At 47.1% G+C, this 25,694-nt stretch overlaps 1 protein-coding gene across 1 annotated transcript; it reads right to left on the bottom strand.

Annotated features, from left to right (window-relative positions):
• LOC123162648 (ribonuclease 3-like protein 2) lies at positions 1-25,694 on the bottom strand. The gene is made up of 4 exons (XM_044580431.1): positions 25,221-25,694; positions 24,018-24,185; positions 23,346-23,719; positions 1-166 (listed from the first exon to the last, which is right to left on the bottom strand). Exons 1-4 carry the CDS (start codon positions 25,608-25,610, stop codon positions 1-3), a joined length of 1,098 nt encoding a protein of 365 aa, XP_044436366.1. The 5' UTR covers positions 25,611-25,694.

Raw genomic sequence — 25,694 nt, 5'->3', positions numbered from 1 at the left:
TCACAATTTCATTAGATGTTGCAACATCTTATGAGCGCCAGAATTCTCTGGGTCCTTTACTCTTGACATTGGTTCACCTATAGTCACACAAGTACCACCTTGGGTTTCTACCTGAACGGAGTAAACAAATGTCGTATCATGTGCCGGGCCATCTTCCTTCTCTAACCTGAAAAAAAAAACAATGAAGTAACTGTGTAGAGCTGATCCAGGCAAAAAGCCATTAGATAATGCAACAAGTGGTAAGCATTCAAATCCCCAATGTGCCACTAAACTTTACTGATCATCTCAACATAAAACCATCAGTTACATTAAAATAATTCTCAATCCACCACCCAAACATAATGGCATTATAATCCAAAAGGTAAGCAATACTTCTACTCCCACATATTGCACCTAATACTTTCTAACGAGTCAAAATATGACTACAAAAGATTGACTGAGCCAATTGAATGCTCTTTAGTTGTTGCATCAACCTTCTCTCCAGGAACATAGAGATTATCAAACCATGATGAAACAGTGAAGAGACTTCCAAATTAAGAAATCTAACAAGCGTCAAGTGAATATAACAAGCTGAAGATTAATCCGCAGCTTCATATAACTACAAAAGCAGTGATGTCATTGAAATCAAACCTTAACAGAACTCAACTCAAAATAAAAGCAACATCAGACATCTAAAAAGGCAAAATATGTTTGGATAGAGGCAGTACATGGATGATGACCACCACAACCCCCACCCCTAACACCATGGAAGAATCTTCTAGTGACATAACCCTAAGTACTAAAAAGTAGATAAAAGTATACGCAAATATTCTTCTCTGCTTTACTGAGAGGGGTCCGTCACTTTATATAGCAAACAAAACTTGACAAACAAGATGGTAAATCTATTCATACTCTAATACGATATGTAAACTGACTGGACTCTTTCTTAACAAAGTCACTTAATCAACTATGGCTCCAATTATGGGATGAGACTCCACACTTGATGGGCTGGCCCTCATAACATCTCTCCCTTCCTAGAAAAACAACTTCTCCACAAGTTGTAGGTTATTAGTAGCCTCCCAGGGGACCTTGGGTGCTACCAGTTGTGGAGCTATCTTAGTCGTAGTCATCAGCCTCGACAATGCTCTGCTAACTCAAATGGAGTGAGGAGGCGAACCTGCCTTGGCGGGGTTGGCTCTAAAGTGGCCGACAACAAACCAAGTGGTCGTGGTGCTGGTGGGGAAAGTAGGCCCAAAATGCTAGAGTGGTGATGTTGTTGGAGGGCTGCTGTGTACCGAAACCGTTGCCGGGATGGTGTTTAATGGCTCCAGTGGCGGACCCAGGATTTGACCATGGGGGGGGGGAGCGACAACTACACAGACTATGCTTATTAAGTCTCATATTTTACAACCATTGGGTTAAATTTAGGTCTACGATTACCTACACAATCATACAATAAACAATTTGGATCTGGATTTTTCACCGCAAAGGGTTCGAGGTTGAAGGAAATGGCTAGGAAAAAGCAATATGCTCTATTCCTTCTATTCTAATTTTTATCTAGAGAAGTGTAAAACTGAAACAACAACAAACAACAATGACAACAACAACAACAACAACAACAAAGCCTTTAGTCCCAAACAAGTTGGGGCAGGCTAGAGGTGAAACCCATAAGATCTCGCAACCAACTCATGGCTCTGGCACATGGATAGCAAGCTTCCATGCACCCCTATCCATAGCTAGCTCTTTGTCGATACTCCAATCCTTCAGGTCTCTCTTAACGGACTCCTCCCATGTCAAATTCGGTCGACCCCGCCCTCTCTTGACATTCTCCGCACGCTTTAGCCATCCACTATGCACTGGAGCTTCTGGAGGCCTGCGCTGAATATGCCCAAACCATCTCAGACGATTTTGGACAAGCTTCTCCTCAGTTGGTGCTACCCCAACTCTTTCTCGTATATCATCATTCCGGACTCGATCCTTCCTCGTGTGGCCACACATCCATCTCAACATACGCATCTCCGCCACACCTAACTGTTGAACATGTCACCTTTTAGTCGGCCAACACTCCGCGCCATACAACATTGCGGGTCGACCCGCCGTCCTGTAGAACTTGCCTTTTAGCTTTTGTGGCACTCTCTTGTCACAGAGGATGCCAGAAGCTTGGCGCTACTTCATCCATCCGGCTTTGATTCGATGTTCACATCTTCATCAATACCCCCATCCTCCTGCAACATTGACCCCAAATACCGAAAGGTGTCCTTCCGAGGTACCACCTGGCCATCAAGGCTAACCTCCTCCTCCTCACACCTAGTAGTACTGAAACCGCACATGATGTACTCGGTTTTAGTTCTACTAAGCCTAAACCCTTTCGATTCCAAGGTTTGTCTCCATAACTCTAACTTCCTATGTACCCCCGTCCGACTATCGTCAACTAGCACCACATCATCCGCAAAGAGCATACACCATGGGATATCTCCTTGTATATCCCTTGTGACCGCATCCATCACCAATGCAAAAAGATAAGGGCTCAAAGCTGACCCTTGATGGAGTCCTATTGTGACACCCCAAATTTTTGACCTTGTTTTATTAATTAAAATTTTTGCCAGGAAACTAAAACTTTTATTTTCTGGGCACCCTTTTTATTTTGAACCATTATCTCCCTTGCTATTATGGAGTTTTTCCCCAAAATGAAAACTTTTCAAATATGTTTTTGGACTTGTTTAAACCTCTCAAGAAAAACTTTTCTTTTATCAGTAGAACTAATTACATAATTAATTAGCTTAATTTGTATTTTCTTGAAAAATGGTTTTCCAAGGTTATGTGGCCATATTTGAACTACAACCCCTTTAAAAATTTATTCAAAAATCCCACCAAAATTTGGAGATGTCATGTGATGTTTCTAAATCACTTTTATACAAAGATATCTTTTATTCATGTTATATTTTGAGCTCTGCATCAATTTTTCTTGTCTGGTCCAGAGTGCAATTTTGCACTACAACCCTTTTAAATATTTCTTTCTGGCCTCCACCAAAATTATGGGATGTTGGTAGTAACATATGATTCAACATTATGCAAAAACCCAGTGATGTTATTTGAAAAATTTGAGTGAATCAACCTCATTTTCATTCTGGTCCAGCCTTGTGATTTCTACTACAACCCTATTTATTTTTGCTCCAGTAACCTTGTGCCTTCTCCTACTTGTAGACAGCCCTACCAAACCCCTAAGTCCAGGAGCATGCACCCATTGGATCAATTTTGGTTCATGAAATAATGTCATTTATTTCCTGTCCAGAATTGAAGTTTTGCAAAACTTGCACTAACAAGTTTCTGCTTTTGGCAAACCAACCTTACCACCCTCTTGTACATCTAAAGAGACCACCATCTGGAGTTTTTGGCCACTCCAAGACTAGCCTAGGTGCCTGTGGCATTTTGTTAAACACCTGGAGAGCACGACCAGTTTTGACATGAGTTTTGGCATTGCACTGTGAACTTGCACCTCTGATCAAAAAAGCATGTCCACTAGACTCCACGTTACACCTAACCTGGGTCTGTTGATTGCCAGCCTCGACCGCGACCTCTAGCGTGCTCTGGCATAGTGTCGAACACGTCCCGTGCACGCCCGGAGCGCGAGCAGAGCGCGCGTATTGCACGACCCGCGCCCAAGCCGAGACGCTGGCCCCCACGGTTTTGGCTCGCTCTGCAGCACCTCGCCACGCGCTACCCTTCTCACCGCAACGCGCTAAGCAGCCCCCGCCATGCCCGACAGGCCAAGAGCTAGCCGCCGCCGCCGCCGACAGCCCCTGCTCCATTCAGCGCCGCCCAAGCCACCCCGGCTCGCCACCTGGCCCCGGCACAGCCCGAGCTCATCCACACGGGTGTCCGCTAGCGTTCGTCGCCGCCACGTCGCCCTAGCTAGAGAGAGGCGGTTCGCCGGAGAGCTTATCCCCACCGCCGCGGAACCGACCTTGGCGCGCTATAAATGGACCCCCCGAGCTTCCCCGAGCACGCAGGCGACCTTATGCTACCCCCATGGCGCTCCCCTGCCTCGCATTCGACCCGGGGAGGCCTCCTTCCTCATCTCCGGCAACTCCTGCCGCCGCCACCGCCCCGGCCAATCCGGCACCTCCAGTACCTCCCCCTCTCCGTTCTCTTCGCTAGGAACTTCCTCATCCTCCCATGAACCTTTCCCACTACTTGATTTTGATCGGGAGCCATCGCCGCCACAAAGTCACTTCGCCACCGAAGCTTTCCTCCGCCGCGGAGCTCGCCGCCGGCAGCTCCCTCCACCTCCAGCTACCCTGCGACCACCGGGAGGACCGCACTGGAGTGGCGGATCCATCCCCGCCCTCAGGGCCCCGCGAGGAGCCGCCAGTCGCCGGCGACAATCGCCGGAGCTCCGCCTCCGCTCGGGACAGAGGAAGGAGAGGGAAAGAGACTAGTCAAACCTGACTAGTGGGCCCCCTGGACCCACTGTCAGCGACCCCGTGCCTATCCACGTGGGATTAAGTGAAGGCGTAATCCGCCTAGTACGTTTTCCCCGCTCCGAAAGCGTATTCCCCTCCGAAACGTTTTCTTTTCTGTTTTAATTTAAATAACAGATTTGACCAGAACTTTGACTGGCTATAACTTTTTAAATATAACTCCAAACGAATTAATTCTTTTTCCTACATCTCTCAAATATTGTCTAGTTTATTTTAAGATTTATTTGAATATTTTTCCAAACCACTTTTTTTGTACTGTTTTTGAAATAGGTGTTATTTGCATATTCTTGAAAATAGGATTTTTGGGAGAGAAAGAAGCTTTCAAAAATTTTGGAGAGCACCCCCCACCTCTCCACACCATGAAGGCAAGCATTCTGAACCCTGGCATAATGTTTTTGGTGTGTTATTTGACACGTTTATAACACCACCTTACTTCGGAGGACTTGTTATTTCATGTGACATGATCATTTGCATGGAAGCATATCAGTGATTTCCTTGCTGTTGGAAATGAATATTATTGTGATGGTAATCCTCCTCATGCGCCTTGCATGCATGCCGGAAAGGAATCCGGGAAAGCCTCGGCCTTGGGTAGGCGTGAGCTTGTCGCTGGTCCCCGTCGGGCGGTTATGTCCGGTATGGCATGGTGAGGTACATTGAGTGGTGATCTCTTCGGTTGAAATATATTTGTTATACATCTCATGCAGGGAACTCATAAGCCTCCTGAGTCGGCCATAGATCGAGTCTTGTTCCGGTAACCCCCATACTTGTTTCGTACTGCCACTGGTCCCTACCGTAGGTGGGGTACGGTTCAGTAAGTTGTTAACCCTTGTCTTGGCACACACCATACAGAGAGGCCATGGTGGAAGATACCGGTTGTAGCCGGTAGGCATGCCACTTGGTCCGGGGGCATGGGTGTATCCGGTTGGGACCGAGAGGGGGGCACCCCTTAGAGCGCGCGATAGAAATTTGATCCCATGCTACGCGAGGTTGTAGCCTCCCCACTTAGAGTTTTGCTTAACAGGTGTCATGGGTGATTCCAGACACGAGTGAAAGCTGGTGTGTGCAAGTTAGGTGTGTTTCAATTAAAAGAACGTAGACGGAATTAGTCCGATGGACTAAAGGAATCCGTTACTCGTGGGTAAAGAGTACACTCTCTGCAGAGATATTAAACCTATTCGAATAGCCGTGTCCATGGTTAAGGATTACAGTCTGGGATGGGTCAAGTGTCGGTCTTAGTGTCGGTCTTCGGAGGAGAAACTACTAAACCCGAATATTGATTATGACTTGTGATATATGATGGTTATGATTATTATCATTATGGACTAACCGTTTGCATTGTTTGAAATAATGAATATCCCTGGGACGGTACCACCCCCTGGATATTCACTATGATTATGTTTATAGATATATATATATATAGCCCTTTATGTGGCGTCGCTCAGACGCCCGACTGTGGCATTTCTTTTAAAGCCCTTTATGTGGTGTCGCTCAGACGCCCGACTGTGGCATTTCTTTTAAAGCCCTTTATGTGGTGTCGCTCAGACGCCCGACTGTGGCATTTCTTTTAAAGCCCGTTATGTGGTGTCGCTCAGACGCCCGACTGTGGCATTTCTTTTAAAGCCCTTTATGTGGTGTCGCTCAGACGCCCGACTGCGGCATTTTATTCCCACACCATTACGGCTTATTCATGTTGCATGTAAACAACCTGCTTGCATGCATAAAAGATATTTTATTTGTGACTGACGATGTGATCATAGAATATTTCAGTGCATGATTATCAATTATATTATACCTGTGTTCTTAATGTTTGCGAGTACATTCAAAGTACTCACTGGCTTGTCCCTGGCTATTGTCTTGGCCAGATCGCTTGCTTGGAGAGGAGCGTGGCGATTGACAGTCTCGGGACCTAAGCAACGGTGTTAGCAGCCTCGCGAAGATAGGAGTTAACCTGGTCAGCTGTTCCTGTGGGAAATGGAGTCCAATAGACACTGATGTCTCACAAACCGCTTCCGCCATCAACCACTAGAAACCCAATTGTTGTACTCACAGGCCAGAAGGGTCTTGTACTACATATTTTGTATTTTTGCTTGAGATTTCTGTATCAAGTTTGGAGCCTCATCAGCTAACAGTAATCCTGGGGCTGATGAGCACGACGGTCTTTTCTGGAAATTTATGCCCGGAAAACCGGTCGTGACAGACTTGGTATCAGAGCCAGGCTGACCATTGGCTAATCCTATCTAGCCGGGTCTATAAAATCTAGGTAAACCAACCCACCAGGCCATAACCAAACCCCAGCCAAGCCTCTCATGCAGGATAGCCACACAGTGACCCCCGACACTTTTTGCAGTCGGTGCCCAACCTATCAACCTAACCTGTCGCTCATGCGCGAGTGACCAAATCCTGAATAGTCTTTTCACAAGCGTGCGAAGGAAGACTCCGTCCCCTTTTCTATAAAAGAACACGCTAGCCTCAACCCACTCCAGCTAATTCCGACGGTGAGACCTGTGGAGAAGCCTCGACATCCGCAAGGCACGCCCGCTTGGATATGGACGAGGTAGACAAATTTACTCGATTAGTACCGAGCCTTAGTACGGCCACGCCCTGTATTTGAGTGTCGCCATGATTGAATGATGTTTGCTTGGACGCCTCGATTTTTTTTTACCATGCTGGTGTACGTCGGTGAACGGTTGCATTTTACTCCGAGCGTACCAAAAACCAACCCCGGCCACACAAAGTTCGTGCTATGAGTAAGTTTTTTTTGGTTCCAACTAACAGGGAAGATATTTTCAAAAAAAAAAACAACCTTTATCAAATCTCAAGGACGAGATTTTTCTTAAGGGGGGTAGTGTTGTGACACCCCAAATTTTTGACCTTGTTTTATTAATTAAAATTTTTGCCAGGAAATTAAAACTTTTATTTTCTGGGCTCCCTTTTTATTTTGAACCATTATCTCCCTTGCTATTATGGAATTTTTCCCCAAAATGAAAACTTTTCAAATATGTTTTTGGACTTGTTTAAACCTCTCAAGAAAAACTTTTCTTTTATCAGTAGAACTAATTACATAATTAATTAGCTTAATTTGTATTTTCTTGAAAAATGGTTTTCCAAGGTTATGTGGCCATATTTGAACTACAACCCCTTTAAAAATTTATTCAAAAATCCCACCAAAATTTGGAGATGTCGTGTGATGTTTCTAAATCACTTTTATACAAAGATATCTTTTATTCATGTTATATTTTGAGCTCTGCATCAATTTTTCTTGTCTGGTCCAGAGTGTAATTTTGCACTACAACCCTTTTAAATATTTCTTTCTGGCCTCCACCAAAATTATGGGATGTTGGTAGTAACATATGATTCAACATTATGCAAAAACCCAGTGATGTTATTTGAAAATTTTGAGTGAATCAACCTCATTTTCATTCTGGTCCAGCCTTGTGATTTCTACTACAACCCTATTTATTTTTGCTCCAGTAACCTTGTGCCTTCTCCTACTTGTAGACAGCCCTACCAAACCCCTAAGTCCAGGAGCATGCACCCATTGGATCAATTTTGGTTCATGAAATAATGTCATTTATTTCCTGTCCAGAATTGAAGTTTTGCAAAACTTGCACTAACAAGTTTCTGCTTTTGGCAAACCAACCTTACCACCCTCTTGTACATCTAAAGAGACCACCATCTGGAGTTTTTGGCCACTCCAAGACCAGCCTAGGTGCCTGTGGCATTTTGTCAAACACCTGGAGAGCACGACCAGTTTTGACATGAGTTTCGGCATTGCACTGTGAACTTGCACCTCTGATCAAACAAGCATGTCCACTAGACTCCACGTTACACCTAACCTGCGTCTGTTGATTGCCGGCCTCGACCGCGACCTCTAGCGTGCTCTGGCATAGTGTCGAACACGTCCCGTGCACGCCCGGAGCGCGAGCAGAGCGCGCGTATTGCACGACCCGCGCCCGAGCCGACACGCTGGCCCCCACGGTTTTGGCTCGCTCTGCAGCACCTCGCCACGCGCTACCCTTCTCACCGCAACGCGCCAAGCAGCCCCCGCCACGCCCGGCAGGCCAAGAGCTAGCCGCCGCCGCCGCCGACAGCCCCTGCTCCATTCAGCGCCGCCCAAGCCACCACGGCTCGCCACCTGGCCCCGGCACAGCCCAAGCTCATCCACACGGGTGTCCGCTAGCGTTCGTCCCCGCCACGTCGCCCTAGCTAGAGAGAGGCGATTCGCCGGAGAGCTTATCCCCACCGCCGCGGAACCAACCTTGGCGCGCTATAAATGGATCCCCCGAGCTTCCCCGAGCACGCAGGCGACCTTATGCTACCCCCATGGCGCTCCCCTGCCTCGCATTCAACCCGGGGAGGCCTCCTTCCTCATCTCCGGCAACTCCTGCCGCCGCCACCGCCCCGGCCAATCCGGCACCTCCAGTACCTCCCCCTCTCCGTTCTCTTCGCTAGGAACTTCCTCATCCTCCCATGAACCTTTCCCACTACTTGATTTTGATCGGGAGCCATCGCCGCCACAAAGTCACTTCGCCACCGAAGCTTTCCTCCGCCGCGGAGCTCGCCGCCGGCAGCTCCCTCCACCTCTAGCTACCCTGCGACCACCGGGAGGACCGCACTGGAGTGGCGGATCCATCCCCGCCCTCAGGGCCCCATGAGGAGCCGCCAGTCGCCAGCGACAATCGCCGGAGCTCCGCCTCCGCTCGGGACAGAGGAAGGAGAGCGAAAGAGACTAGTCAAACCTGACTAGTGGGCCCCCTGGACCCACTGTCAGCGACCCCGTGCCTGTCCACATGGGATTAAGTGAAGGCGTAATCCGCCTAGTACGTTTCCCCCGCTCCGAAAGCGTATTCCCCTCCGAAACGTTTTCTTTTCTGTTTTAATTTAAATAACAGATTTGACCAGAACTTTGACTGGCTATAACTTTTTAAATATAACTCCAAATGAATTAATTCTTTTTCCTACATCTCTCAAATATTGTCTAGTTTATTTTAAGATTTATTTGAATATTTTTCCCAACCACTTTTTTTGTACTGTTTTTGAAATAGGTGTTATTTGCATATTCTTGAAAATAGGATTTTTGGGATAGAAAGAAGCTTTCAAAAATTTTGGAGAGCACCCCCCACCTCTCCACACCATGAAGGCAAGCATTCTGAACCCTGGCATAATGTTTTTGGTGTGTTATTTGACACGTTTATAACACCACCTTACTTCGGAGGACTTGTTATTTCATGTGACATGATCATTTGCATGGAAGCATATCAGTGATTTCCTTGCTGTTGGAAATGAATATTATTGTGATGGTAATCCTCCTCATGCGCCTTGCATGCATGACGGAAAGGAATCCGGGAAAGCCTCGGCCTTGGGTAGGCGTGAGCTTGTCGCCGGTCCCCGTCGGGCGGTTATGTCCGGTATGGCATGGTGAGGTACATTGAGTGGTGATCTCTTCGGTTGAAATATATTTGGTATACATGCCATGCAGGGAACTCATAAGCCTCCTGAGTCGGCCATAGATCGAGTCTTGTTCCGGTAACCCCCATACTTGTTTCGTACTGCCACTGGTCCCTACCGTAGGTGGGGTACGGTTCAGTAAGTTGTTAACCCTTGTCTTGGCACACACCGTACAGAGAGGCCATGGTGGAAGATACCGGTTGTAGCCGGTAGGCATGCTACCTGGTCCGGGGGCATGGGTGTATCCGGTTGGGACCGAGAGGGGGGCACCCCTTAGAGCGCGCGGTAGAAATTTGATCCCATGCTACGCGAGGTTGTAGCCTCCCCACTTAGAGTTTTGCTTAACAGGTGTCATGGGTGATTCCAGACACGAGTGAAAGCTGTGTGTTTCAATTAAAAGACCGTAGACGGAATTAGTCCGACGGACTAAAGGAATCCGTTACTCGTGGGTAAAGAGTACACTCTCTACAGAGATATTAAACCTATTCGAATAGCCGTGTCCATGGTTAAGGATTACAGTCTGGGATGGGTCAAGTGTCGGTCTTAGTGTCGGTCTTCGGAGGAGAAACTACTAAACCCGAATATTGATTATGACTTGTGATATATGATGGTTATGATTATTATCATTATGGACTAACTGTTTGCATTGTTTGAAATAATGAATATCCCTGGGACGGTACCACCCCCTGGATATTCACTATGATTATGTTTATAGATATATATAGCCCTTTATGTGGCGTCGCTCAGACGCCCGACTGTGGCATTTCTTTTAAAGCCCTTTATGTGGTGTCGCTCAGACGCCCGACTGTGGCATTTCTTTTAAAGCCCTTTATGTGGTGTCGCTCAGACGCCCGACTGTGGCATTTCTTTTAAAGCCCTTTATGTGGTGTCGCTCAGACGCCCGACTGTGGCATTTCTTTTAAAGCCCTTTATGTGGTGTCGCTCAGACGCCCGACTGCGGCATTTTATTCCCACACCATTACGGCTTATTCATGTTGCATGAAAACAACCTGCTTGCATGCATAAAAGATATTTTATTTGTGACTGACGATGTGATCATAGAATATTTCAGTGCATGATTATCAATTATATTATACCTGTGTTCTTAATGTTTGCGAGTACATTCAAAGTACTCACTGGCTTGTCCCTGGCTATTGTCTTGGCCAGATCGCTTGCTTGCGGAGGAGCGTGGCGATTAACAGTCTCGGGACCTAAGCAACGGTGTTAGCAGCCTCGCGAAGATAGGAGTTAACTGGTCAGCTGTTCCTGTGGGAAATGGAGTCCCATAGACCCTGATGTCTCACAAACCGCTTCCGCCATCAACCACTAGAAACCCAATTGTTGTACTCACAGGCCAGAAGGGTCTTGTACTACATATTTTGTATTTTTGCTTGAGATTTCTGTATCAAGTTTGGAGTCTCATCACCTAACAGTAATCCTGGGGCTGATGAGCACGACGGTCTTTTCTGGAAATTTATGCCCGGAAAAACGGTCGTGACAGACTTGGTATCAGAGCCAGGCTTACCATTGGCTAATCCTATCTAGCCGGATCTATAAAATCTAGGTAAACCAACCCACCAGGCCATAACCAAACCCCAGCCAAGCCTCTCATGCAGGATAGCCACACAGTGACCCCCGACACTTTTTGCAGTCGGTGCCCAACCTATCAACCTAACCTGTCGCTCATGCGCGAGTGACCAAATCCTGAATAGTCTTTTCACAAGCGTGCGAAGGAAGACTCCGTCCCCTTTTCTATAAAAGAACACGCTAGCCTCAACCCACTCCAGCTAATTCCGACGGTGAGACCCGTGGAGAAGCCTCGACATCCGCAAGGCACGCCCGCTTGGATATGAACGAAGTAGACAAATTTACTCGATTAGTACCGAGCCTTAGTACGACCACGCCTTGTATTTGAGTGTCGCCATGATTGAATGATGTTTGCTTGGACGCCTCGATTTTTTTTACCATGCTGGTGTACGTCGGTGAACGGTTGCATTTTACTCCGAGCGTACCAAAAACCAACCCCGGCCACACAAAGTTCGTGCTATGAGTAAGTTTTTTTTTTTTGGTTCCAACTAACAGGGAAGATATTTTCAAAAAAAAAAAAACAACCCTTATCAAATCTCGAGGACGAGATTTTTCTTAAGGGGGTAGTGTTGTGACACCCCAAATTTTTGACCTTGTTTTATTAATTAAAATTTTTGCCAGGAAACTAAAACTTTTATTTTCTGGGCTCCCTTTTTATTTTGAACCATTATCTCCCTTGCTATTATGGAGTTTTTCCCCAAAATGAAAACTTTTCAAATATGTTTTTGGACATGTTTAAACCTCTCAAGAAAAACTTTTCTTTTATCAGTAGAACTAATTACATAATTAATTAGCTTAATTTGTATTTTCTTGAAAAATGGTTTTCCAAGGTTATGTGGCCATATTTGAACTACAACCCCTTTAAAAATTTATTCAAAAATCCCACCAAAATTTGGAGATGTCATGTGATGTTTCTAAATCACTTTTATACAAAGATATCTTTTATTCATGTTATATTTTGAGCTCTGCATCAATTTTTCTTGTCTGGTCCAGAGTGCAATTTTGCACTACAACCCTTTTAAATATTTCTTTCTGGCCTCCACCAAAATTATGGGATGTTGGTAGTAACATATGATTCAACATTATGCAAAAACCCAGTGATGTTATTCGAAAAATTTGAGTGAATCAACCTCATTTTCATTCTGGTCCAGTCTTGTGATTTCTACTACAACCCTATTTATTTTTGCTCCAGTAACCTTGTGCCTTCTCCTACTTGTAGACAGCCCTACCAAACCCCTAAGTCCAGGAGCATGCACCCATTGGATCAATTTTGGTTCATGAAATAATGTCATTTATTTCCTGTCCAGAATTAAAGTTTTGCAAAACTTGCACTAACAAGTTTCTGCTTTTGGCAAACCAACCTTACCACCCTCTTGTACATCTAAAGAGACCACCATCTGGAGTTTTTGGCCACTCCAAGACCAGCCTAGGTGCCTGTGGCATTTTGTCAAACACCTGGAGAGCACGACCAGTTTTGACATGAGTTTTGGCATTGCACTGTGAACTTGCACCTCTGATCAAACAAGCATGTCCACTAGACTCCACGTTACACCTAACCTGGGTTTGTTGATTGCCAGCCTCAACCGCGACCTCTAGCGTGCTCTGGCATAGTGTCGAACACGTCCCGTGCACGCCCGGAGCGCGAGCAGAGCGCGCGTATTGCACGACCCGCGCCCGAGCCGACACGCTGGCCCCCACGGTTTTGGCTCGCTCTGCAGCACCTCGCCACGCGCTACCCTTCTCACCGCAACGCGCCAAGCAGCCCCCGCCACGCCCGGCAGGTCAAGAGCTAGCCGCCGCCGCCGCCGACAGCCCCTGCTCCATTCAGCGCCGCCCAAGCCACCCCGGCTCGCCACCTGGCCCCAGCACAGCCCGAGCTCATCCACACGGGTATCCGCTAGCGTTCGTCGCCGCCACGTGGCCCTAGCTAGAGAGAGGCGGTTCGCCGGAGAGCTTATCCCCACCGCCGCGGAACCGACCTTGGCGCGCTATAAATGGACCCCCCGAGCTTCCCCGAGCACGCAGGCGACCTTATGCTACCCCCATGGCGCTCCCCTGCCTCGCATTCGACCCGGGGAGGCCTCCTTCCTCATCTCCGGCAACTCCTGCCGCCGCCACCGCCCCGGCCAATCCGGCACCTCCAGTACCTCCCCCTCTCCGTTCTCTTCGCTAGGAACTTCCTCATCCTCCCATGAACCTTTTCCCACTACTTGATTTTGATCGGGAGCCATCGCCGCCACAAAGTCACTTCGCCACCGAAGCTTTCCTCCGCCGCGGAGCTCGCCGCCGGCAGCTCCCTCCACCTCCAGCTACCCTGCGACCACCGGGAGGACCGCACTGGAGTGGCGGATCCATCCCCGCCCTCAGGGCCCCGTGAGGAGCCGCCAGTCGCCGGCGACAATCGCCGGAGCTCCGCCTCCGCTCGGGACAGAGGAAGGAGAGGGAAAGAGACTAGTCAAACCTGACTAGTGGGCCCCCTGGACCCACTGTCAGCGACCCCGTGCCTGTCCACGTGGGATTAAGTGAAGGCGTAATCCGCCTAGTACGTTTTCCCCGCTCCGAAAGCGTATTCCCCTCCGAAACGTTTTCTTTTCTGTTTTAATTTAAATAACAGATTTGACCAGAACTTTGACTGGCTATAACTTTTTAAATATAACTCCAAACGAATTAATTCTTTTTCCTACATCTCTCAAATATTGTCTAGTTTATTTTAAGATTTATTTGAATATTTTTCCAAACCACTTTTTTTGTACTGTTTTTGAAATAGGTGTTATTTGCATATTCTTGAAAATAGGATTTTTGGGAGAGAAAGAAGCTTTCAAAAATTTTGGAGAGCACCCCCCACCTCTCCACACCATGAAGGCAAGCATTCTGAACCCTGGCATAATGTTTTTGGTGTGTTATTTGACACGTTTATAACACCACCTTACTTCGGAGGACTTGTTATTTCATGTGACATGATCATTTGCATGGAAGCATATCAGTGATTTCCTTGCTGTTGGAAATGAATATTATTGTGATGGTAATCCTCCTCATGCGCCTTGCATGCATGCCGGAAAGGAATCCGGGAAAGCCTCGGCCTTGGGTAGGCGTGAGCTTGTCGCTGGTCCCCGTCGGGCGGTTATGTCCGGTATGGCATGGTGAGGTACATTGAGTGGTGATCTCTTCGGTTGAAATATATTTGTTATACATGTCATGCAGGGAACTCATAAGCCTCCTGAGTCGGCCATAGATCGAGTCTTGTTCCGGTAACCCCCATACTTGTTTCGTACTGCCACTGGTCCCTACCGTAGGTGGGGTACGGTTCAGTAAGTTGTTAACCCTTGTCTTGGCACACACCGTACAGAGAGGCCATGGTGGAAGATACCGGTTGTAGCCGGTAGGCATGCCACCTGGTCCGGGGGCATGGGTGTATCCGGTTGGGACCGAGAGGGGGGCACCCCTTAGAGCGCGCGATAGAAATTTGATCCCATGCTACGCGAGGTTGTAGCCTCCCCACTTAGAGTTTTGCTTAACAGGTGTCATGGGTGATTCCAGACACGAGTGAAAGCTGGTGTGTGCAAGTCAGGTGTGTTTCAATTAAAAGACCGTAGACGGAATTAGTCCGGTGGACTAAAGGAATCCGTTACTCGTGGGTAAAGAGTACACTCTCTGCAGAGATATTAAACCTATTCGAATAGCCGTGTCCATGGTTAAGGATTATAGTCTGGGATGGGTCAAGTGTCGGTCTTAGTGTCGGTCTTCGGAGGAGAAACTACTAAACCCGAATATTGATTATGACTTGTGATATATGATGGTTATGATTATTATCATTATGGACTAACCGTTTGCATTGTTTGAAATAATGAATATCCCTGGGACGGTACCACCCCCTGGATATTCACTATGATTATGTTTATATATATATATAGCCCTTTATGTGGCGTCGCTCAGACGCCCGACTGTGGCATTTCTTTTAAAGCCCTTTATGTGGTGTCGCTCAGACGCCCGACTGTGGCATTTCTTTTAAAGCCCTTTATGTGGTGTCGCTCAGACGCCCGACTACGGCATTTTATTCCCACACCATTACGGCTTATTCATGTTGCATGAAAACAACCTGCTTGCATGCATAAAAGATACTTTATTTGTGACTGACGATGTGATCATAGAATATTTCAGTGCATGATTATCAATTATATTATACATGTGTTCTTAATGTTTGCGAGTACATTCAAAGTACTCACTGGCTTGTCCCTGGCTATTGTCTTGGCCAGATCGCTTGCTTGGAGAGGAGCGTGGCGATTGACAGTCTCGGGACCTAAGCAACGGTGTTAGCATCCTCGCGAAGATAGGAGTTAACCTGGTCAGCTGTTCCTGTGGGAAATGGAGTCCCATAGACACTGATGTCTCACAAACCGCTTCCGCCATCAACCACTAGAAACCCAATTGTTGTACTCACATGCCAGAAGGGTCTTGTACTACATATTTTGTATTTTTGCTTGAGATTTCTGTATCAAGTTTGGAGCCTCATCAGCTAACAGTAATCCTGGGGCTGATGAGCACGACGGTCTTTTCTGAAAATTTATGCCCGGAAAACCGGTCGTGACACCTATCTTAATCGGGAAGTCATCGGTGTCGACATCACTTGTTCGAACACTTGTCACAACATTATCGTACATGTCCTTGATGAGGGTAATGTACTTTGCTGGAACTTTGTGTTTCTCCAAGGCCCACCACATGACATTCCGCGGTATCTTATCATAGGCCTTCTCCAAGTCAATGAACACCATATGCAAGTCCTTCTTTTGCTCCCTATATCTCTCCATAAGTTGTCGTACCAAGAAAATGGCTTCCATGGTCGACCTCCAAGGCATGAAACCAAGCTGATTTTTGGTCACGCTTGTCATTCTTCTTAAGTGGTGCTCAATGACTCTCTCCCATAGCTTCATTGTATGGCTCATCAGCTTAATTCCACGGTAATTAGTACAACTCTGAACATCCCCCTTGTTCTTGAAGATTGGTACTAATATACTCCTTCTCCATTCTTCTGGCATCTTGTTTGCCCGAAAAATGAGGTTGAAAACCTTGGTTAGCCATACTATCGCTATGTCCTCGAGACCTTTCCACACCTCAATGAGGATACAATCAGAGCCCATCGCCTTGCCTCCTTTCATCCTTTTTAAAGCCTCCTTCACCTCAGACTCCTGGATGCGCCGCACAAAATGCATGCTGGTCTCATCAAAGGAGTCGTCCAGTTCAATGGTAGAACTCTCATTCTCCCCATTGAACAGCTTGTCGAAGTACTCCCGCCATCTATGCTTAATCTCCTCGTCCTTCACCAAGAGTTGGCCTGCTCCGTCCTTGATGCATTTGATTTGGCCAATATCCCTCGTCTTCCTCTCCCGGATATTAGCCATCTTATAGATGTCCCTTTCACCTTCCTTCGTGCCTACCCGTTGGTAGAGGTCCTCATATGCCCGACCCCTTGCTTCACCCACAGCTTGCTTTGCGGCCTTCTTCGCCATCTTGTACTTCTCTATGTTGTCTGCACTCCTATCCAGGTATAGGCGTCTGAAGCAATCTTTCTTCTCTTTAATCGCCTTCTGGACATCATCATTCCACCGCCAGGTATCCTTATCTTCGCTTCTCCTTCCCCTGGACACTCCAAACTCCTCCGAGGCCACCTTACGAATGCAAGTGTAAAACTGAAAGCCAAAAATAAATAATTCGAATCATCTAGTAAGCACATGTAAGTGTGTAACTACTACTACTAGCTAGTGCATTAGACATAACCATACCAGAGGAGACCTTGAGATATCATCTAGTGCTGAATCCTTGGAGGAAGATGCATGGGCTTGCAGTAAGGCAGCAATGGGCAATCAGCCGCGGCCATCGGGACATCGCCATTTGCTGGTTCAGATGCAGAGAAGGAGACACAACCGTGGCACCAGCCGCCTGCCAGCGGTGTTTGATGGCCACAAGTGAGTGGCGGCGGCGACGATGTGATCTTGAATAGCTGAGGGCTCAACTGCTCGAGGTCTCACACAATCGGATGTATACGTCAGTCAGTTTGATCAATCACGATCATGAAACACTTAGGTCATGTAACTTTTGTGCTTGTTGGGCTTGGGTCATGCGAAGTAAGGCTTCACATCTACAGCGGTACAAGGATTGTCATCCCATAAATCTAGGATAATTAATACGGTTTCTAAAACAATAGTACTAACCCATATCGCAAGTTGTTGGGGGTGACCAGTACGGTAAAAGGATTACCATTGCTTCAATCTAGAATGATTAGTAGGAACTATCGACGATCCGGGGGGAGGCTGGCCCCCGCTTGCCCCCTGCCCCCGCCCCTGAATCGCTCATTGATGTGGCACATGAGCGCTAGAAACCTGTTGGTGTGTTGGTAACCGAAGAAGTGACCAACAGACGTGTCAACTCGCTCAAGGGATTGGCACATAGTGACGACCCAAACTAAATGTGGCAAGCTTCCTTGAAGTGCTCCGATGTCTGCATGCTGAATCATGCTCGGGCAGTAAGTACCAAAACTAACCTTCATTGGTGAGGTGGTAGGCTGCAGCCCAGACCTTGTCAGCCTCACCCATGCATTGTGCCCCTGTCCATGAAGAAACTGCTCAGACCTATTAAGCCAATCAAGAGGATCAACTGAACCATCATACATCAGGAAGTTGAGCTTGTAGACGTGAGGCACGCCCAAACCAGAACCTGAGCCAAGGTGATTGTTACGTAGGGGCGAAAGGGAGGTGATGGGTGGGTGGATCCATCGATGGGTTGTGGAGGGGGGCATGACCATAACGGCGTATTCGATTGGAAGGTGGAGGCATGAACATGATAGAGGCGACAACGAAGATTGTGACTGCTGATGGGTTGTTGCTGCTGGTAGGAGGGTGCAAATATGGGGCGGGATTTGGGCTGTAGCATGAGGGTGCCAAGTAGTCGGATTGATGTTTAGGGGTTCATTGTGGAGAGTATGGAGATGTATGCAGGTGGTAAAAGGGTGTTGACGGCTGATGGTGGTTGGCATAGACAGGGAAAGGCAGGAAAGTGAGGGGCTGGTGGAGGTGGGCAATCTGCTCAACGCCTCAACAGGTTGATGTGTGGCAGCAGCGGTGGTGGTGGCAATCCCCCACTGGAGAAGGGGACACCAGAGGTATTGTTGGCGAGGGGAAGCACCAGGGGTGCCCATCGCTGGGAAGAAGGTCCTGGGATGCTGAGAGGGCATCATGGGCGGGTGTTCCAGCCATGGAATCTAGTGGTGAGGGTAGGTCTGGCAGCAATTGCTCGAGCGCCATCAAGCACCGCACCAACCCGGCGAGGAGCGCCTGGTCCTCTGCTCATTGGGGTGTGACGGCGTCCTATTGCTTCGTGATGATCTTCATCCACTCCACAGCCTTGATCTTTATATCTTTGCACGCCATCGTAGATGGCTCCCGTACCAAATTGGACGAGTCTTCTACTGCCATAACCCTAAGGCCCCGCTTGGTTGCTCAGTTAAATTTCCCGCCCGTAATATTTTACATGCGTATCTGGCCATGCACAATAGAAACCAATGGGAACCAAGCAGAAAAAAGGGGCCTCCGGTGGTCCTTAACAATTTCCTGTTGCAACGCGTGTGAACCGGTTGAAAAAAATAACAAAAAGGGCAATCCAAGCGTGTTTCGGGGCTCTGTCAGAAAAAAAGAAGGGTCCGTATATTATGCTGGCTTTTGGGACTTAAAAGATGAGCCAATCAGGGCCTAAGTGCTGAAAGGTAGATAAAAGTGACCAATAATATTGTTCTATGCTTTATTGAGATGGGCCGACCCTTTTATGTAGTAGACAAGACCTGACCAACAAGCCAGTAAATATAATCAACTAGAGCTTTATTTGAGAGGGATAAGACTCCACATTTGATGGGTTGGCCCACATCACACCAAACTGCAATAGATGTTTAATTTTATAAGGACACGGTCCGCTTTAAAAAAATGAATTATGGCCTGATTCTCTTTATTAACATGGAACTTTAAAATTGTTAGAGCACAACCAAGTGAGATATCAAAACTAGTCACTCTACCCACATCAACCAATTATGCGGTGCCTTTGACGTTATGTCTGCCATAAGTCTGCTACATCACTACCACATGTCTACAACATTGCCCAAGATTACATCTCAAAGGCTCCACATATCAGCCTACCTGATCTTCCTCTCACCCTCCACATTTGTCCTGGTTCATTTAAGCTACAAAAATCATACTGGGCTCTCGCTTGTTCGACTGCAACCAAGGCATATGTATCATTTGACATAGTTGCTGCCACTGACCCTCTTGCCCTTGCAACGATGGAACCATCCTCGAGGCAAGCATCTAGAACTGGCCAGCCGATGCAGCCACAGTGACATAGCTAGAGTTTGAGCCAATAGGTCAAAAGGACACCATATTGTGGGGATCCATCTACCCTATTCACTTGGCCACACCCAGCAAGGTTAAACCCACATTCATAATGCCATGAGCAAAAGCAGCACATATTTTGGTGGGTGGGATCTCCATCGGCATATGGAAACTAAAGCCAATCCAATGACTTCAGAAATTGTTTGAGCATATATATCTAACTAGTGGTTTCTCGAGTCCTTCAAATTCCGTGTTTATTTTTTAGCTTTACCAGGAAAGGCACCTGATCAGAAATTTTATTGTTATGCCGGATTCCACATCATCAATGTGGCTAGATACTCCAATTAGTGAAGTCTTTAATTTGTTTGGAGTCTTAACATGACATCTACCAAGAGTTGACGTTTTCGAGTTGAGAAAAATGTGAGAAAATGTCCCATGTCAGAGGATACCAAATTCACGCAGTTTTGCTGATCATAGGGAAGATTTGTGATGCTGTTGCATGTGACTGATCGTGGATCAATCTTGCACAAGGACAAGAGCCTCTAAGGGCCAGTTCTTTTGGCGGCTTAAAAAATAAGCCGCCTCCTCACCAGCTTTTTCCATAAGCCGCCTCTCTTATTTATTGAGGCTTATGAACTAGTTATGGGATAATTAATTTATAAGCCTCAACAAATTTTAAGAACGGCTTATTTTTTAAGCTGGGGAGAGGCAGCTTATTTTTTTAGCTGCTCAAAAGAACTGGCCCTAATATTGCACACTTGCAAAGACCTTGTCCTACCAGGATTCACTCAAGTTTGCACAATTCTCAAAACAAGCTTTAGCCCCGCTTTATATATAAAGCAACACGGTCGAACTATACAACACGGTTGAACTATACAAGATGTGGAGGAAATGCTCAAATAAGCTGATCAAAGAAAAATACCCGACAAAACATGCCAATCACGCTAACAAGCCCTGTGAGTGTGCACTATTAGACGCGTCCAGCAAGCCGTTGAGAGAAGCAAAGGAGGGGTCGGACCCACCGCAAGATATAATAGAGGTCATTGTTGACCAACAAACACGTGCCATTTGAAGGAAACCACCGTACTTTGCTGAACCAACTCCCCCATCCTACTGCCGGAGAGGACCCACTGCCATCTCCCTTCGGACCGAGGAGCACCAACGATACTGACACAGTCACATGTAAAGATAGGTGCAAACAAAATCACTAGTTGCCGAAATTGAAGCGTTGACAATTGAAGCTCCAAGCCGACTCAAAAGCGTCGTCGCAACCGAAAGACAACCCGCACTCACTAGCGATGCCCTCAAGAAGGTAACAATGCAAAGCGACACTGCCACCGCATCCGCCGAAGCAGACCTGGGTTTTTACCCTGAGCACTGGCAAGGGGGAGAAGGGGAGAGCCTCGGTGGCGTCAGCATGTCTGGAAGCATGGGAGAAGGTTCTTTTCCTGATATTATAACCAATATCCCCAAGAGGGACGCGCCATCCGCAGGCATTGCCGCTAGCGGCACCAAGGCGCTAAGCTTTCACTCAGCCCCTCCCACACACCTTGTCATGGGTATTCGAGCCACTAGACCCATCACAACAAAGGACCCACCATGATGAACCAAGGACTTACTCTAGATCAAGATTAGGGCTTGGTCGCCACCGACGACAATAGCTATGCCAAGGCCACCCCCGCTCCTCCCCTCGTAGCCTACGCCGTCAAAGAGAGCACCCAACACCACCATTGTGACGCTTGTCGGAGAGCCGACTGTGCATTCCAACATCCAAGGCAATCGTCCGACATCCAAACTCCATCGGTGCGAGAACCACTGCAACCCAAACCAGAACTTAGTGAACATGCAGGAAACCAACGCGCCAGATACACCGTATGGGCCACCGGACGAGGTCGTGGACCGAACCTCCTGGTCAGATCCGATGGAGGGCGGAATGTATATGCCTGGTCAAGCACCTCCCAACACAAAGCACAGACGGGCCGGGGTAGAAGGCCATGATCGTGTTACCCCACGCGCTGACGATGAGGGAGAACAACGCCACCTCAGAGGCCACAGGACGCGGACATGGACTGGCCTTCTTGGTCAGATCCAGCGATGCACATCACCTCCATGCCTGAGTGGGCATCTCCTATCCCAAGGCAACGACGGGTAGAGGCAGCGCTCAAGACAAGTGTCGCCCGTACATGCAAAACCAAAGGAGTTGCACGCCACCACGCCTGAGTGGAACCCCATGGCTCCTGGAGCCGCGTCGCTGACAACCCCATGTGCGGAGGTGCAGTCAAGAGAGGAGGGGAAGGGGTAGAAGGAGGGAAGAGTGCCCCGACGTTGTCATGGGCCAGTGGATGGTGATGTCGACAGAGCAAGGAGGACATGAAGAGTGGCACTGGCGGTGTGAAAACCTAACCCCAACCCAGCCAGCACGATGATGCGGGGTCCTCGCAAGGGGGTTTCACGTTGCCGCTTACTACCCATTGTTTTAAAAAGAGGGGGCTAATAATATTACTGTTGAGCAAGAACCATGAAGGATCATGCCACCAACACATATGAAAAATAGGGCTTCTCTGCTTGCACCATATAACCAAAAGCCAGGGGAAGCAGAGCCATGATATTGATCTCTACACGAGCATGTCAAGGTCAAGATACTGAGGGTAGGGAAGGATGGTGATGGGTGCATGGAAAGGAAGAGGTGTGAGTGGGTGCTTTGTGTCTGTGTGGGCGGCATGAAGTAGGCTTGGCGCGCAAAGACAAAGATATGAGCGAGATAGGAAATGAATGTTACAGGAAGTGAGGGAGGGGAAATGTGGGCACAAGCATTGAGGAACACAAATGCACTGGAGGGAGTGGGATGATGCACTGGAGGGAGTGGGCAGGTAGAGAATGGGATAAAAGAAAGCTTCCCCAACGGCATTAGCAGCTTTTTTTTATTTATGGGTTATGGCATTACTCTTTGCTATCTGAAGCTTGAATTGCCAGCAAATCAGGACTTGAGAGAAACAAAAGAAGTTTAATCTAAATAGTTACTTTTGTCTTCCCATTTTCATACTTTCTTTTAACATACGTTATTATTCAGAAATTCCCTTTTTTGGTGACAAAGAATATTAAAATAAATAAATTTAGAATTAAGTTTGGGGGTCAGGGGGTAGGGGGGGCTGTTCGTGCTTTTGTGTTTGGCAATCAACCAAACTACTGTCTGTTCCAGACCTACCGAGGTCAAATTACGATTTACCTAGTAAGGTTGTGTAACAAAATAACCAACAGTTAGTCCCTAAGATAACGTGTAACAAACGTGAAATTAGAATATAGAAACAAAATAAAAGGTGCAGCAGTGAAACAGTTCTTAAGATGCCTAGAACAAACATATGATCAACAAACAATTGTAGAGTATGTGTGGAAAAGAGATGTCTGATCTTAGGATCGTTGCAGGAAAACTTCAAACATGATATATAAAACTAAAAACTGACAGGGTAGTCAAGAATCTTACTTAAAGATGGGTTTTGGCCAATGCTTCTTGCTGCACTGCTCATTAAGCTTCTGCTTGCATTCCCTAAGCTCTCCAACCTCAACCCCCTCTCCATTGCCAACTCCGGTTGTCAATACTTGCTGATTGCCTCCACCAAGAAGCTTGCTTAATGCATCCCGTGTGGCATTGAGCTTAGCGATTCCCATCTGCTTTGAGGAGCCCATCCCAACAAGCACCCCACCAACAATTACATCTACAACTGTTGTTCCACCCGTCTGCCGAGGCTTGAATTCTAGATCCTTTCCAAGTTTCTGGCACAGTTCATGCAACGTAGAAACAGGTTTCTCATCTATTGTTTCTGCCGTGATAATGGGCTCAAAGAGGAACCTTGTTACCTGCATAATAAATAGTGATATCATTGTCTCCACCATTATTTTAGTGAACTGCTCTCTCCATAAATAAATATGTCATTTTTGAGAGCAGAAGTCCTTTTTTATTTTTTTATTTTCACAAGTATTATTGGTAAAGCTATCTTGGATTGGTCATACGAAATGATACATACGATTCTTCATAGAAAAACTACATAGATTTTTATCAACATATGACTGGCATTAATAGTTAAGTTATTTTCTGGAAACCTCAGATCAACATATTAAGGAGTGGAAAACAACATGAAAAATGGATATTACAAACCTTCCAGAGCTTCTCAAGATTAAATTTGCAATCCACATAGACAGCAGCGGCAATGGCCTCAACTATATCAGCAAGCACCTTGGGAGCCTTAACATCACTGCCACCATAGGGCGTAGTGCCAAGGTCATCCTCTAACTCTTGTTTCACTGACTCAATAAACTGCCCGGCCTGCATAAAGGTGTACCCAGTAACATAAAAATGGTCAGGAGAACAGTTCATCTAATATCCACATCTCAAAGAGATGACATAAATGTAATGATTTATTCGCACTGCTACTCATAAAGAGACAACACAACATCTAACCTGAGCTGGAATCGGACTAATCGATCTTTAAGCTCTGAGATAGTTAGAAAAAAAATATGTGATCACTATTTTTTTATTTCATTATAAAAAAGGGAATTGTCAAACAAGTTTTAGGCTGCGCTTATGAGGTTCAAGTCAATCATTGATGGCCCAAAAGTATTGCCACGAGACTCATAACAAGCCAGTTATTATCAGAAACAAGATTGCGTAGAAGGGATGCGGAGACAGAAAAATGACAAAATATATTCAAGAGCAATACAGTTTAACTTCAAGGATGGAAATGAGAAAATTTAGATAATCTGTGTATGTGTATAAAAATGAAGTCGGGATGTGGCTACTTTGGATTCCTAGATGGCGAATGAGTAACGCTCGATCAAGACAGAACAGCTAGTTTCAAGGTTAAACTGCAACACATATGAAATTACCTCTGGTCATGTGAAGGTACTCGTCAAACCTGTTGCTTTATCAAACAAATCACAACCAGGGCTCATGTACAAACCTTTATTAATGCTATTATCGGTGCTATCATCCATGTAAGCGGTACATAAGGATGCAAAGTACTCACAATCTATTGAATTCATCCAAATTATAATAAGTGTAACAATGTCTGAAAAGTACACTAGAATTACACAGGCAGGTTGGTTTCTCGGTTTTGAAATCAATTTTCATGACTCAGGGGAAATATTCATTATTATCAGGAGAATGAATGTACACATGACAGGCCGAAGCCTAAGAACAAGCAACAAGAGGCCATCATCGGCCATGCTTTGCGCTCAAAGCCCATCGACCGCTTAAGCGGACAGTCAACAATGGATAATTTAGTATTGCAGTAGTATAAAACAAAGCCCAAATCCATGGCTCCTAACCGAGGGGAGGGGAGGAGGATCCGAGGATGCGTACCAAGAGATCGAGGCGAGGACAGTTGCGTCGGAGCAGCGGGTAGAGGTCGTGGCGCACGGCGACGCGCGCCAGCTTCTCGGTGTTTATGTTGGCGGCGCGGAGCGTGGAGAGCGTGCCCGGGCCGACGGTGGGGTTGGTGACGTAGAGGTAGTTGGAGAAGGCGAGGCCGAGCGCGGCGTCCCCGACGAACTCGAGCCTCTGGTACGAGGCGGCGGCGAAGGACTGGTGGGTGAGCGCCTCCTCAAGCAGGGAGCGGTCGTGGAACCGGTACCGAAGAAGCCGCTCCACGCGGGCCGCCGCCTCCTCCCTGACCGCCACGAAGCCCGGCAGCGGGAGCGTGACAGGGCCCGACGGCGCAGGCGACGAAGCGCGCTTGCGCTTGCGCTTCATCCCTTTCCCTGGTGACCGGTGTGCCGCCGCCGGTGCGCGTGACCGTCTGGCTGGCTAAATCGGGACGTGGGAGGTGAAATTGGG

This window comes from Triticum aestivum, chromosome 7B (assembly GCF_018294505.1).
Source record: "Triticum aestivum cultivar Chinese Spring chromosome 7B, IWGSC CS RefSeq v2.1, whole genome shotgun sequence".
Lineage (NCBI taxonomy): Eukaryota > Viridiplantae > Streptophyta > Magnoliopsida > Poales > Poaceae > Triticum > Triticum aestivum.
The sequence above is the reverse complement of the archived record's forward strand: the minus strand, read 5'-3'. Positions and strand labels throughout refer to the sequence as shown.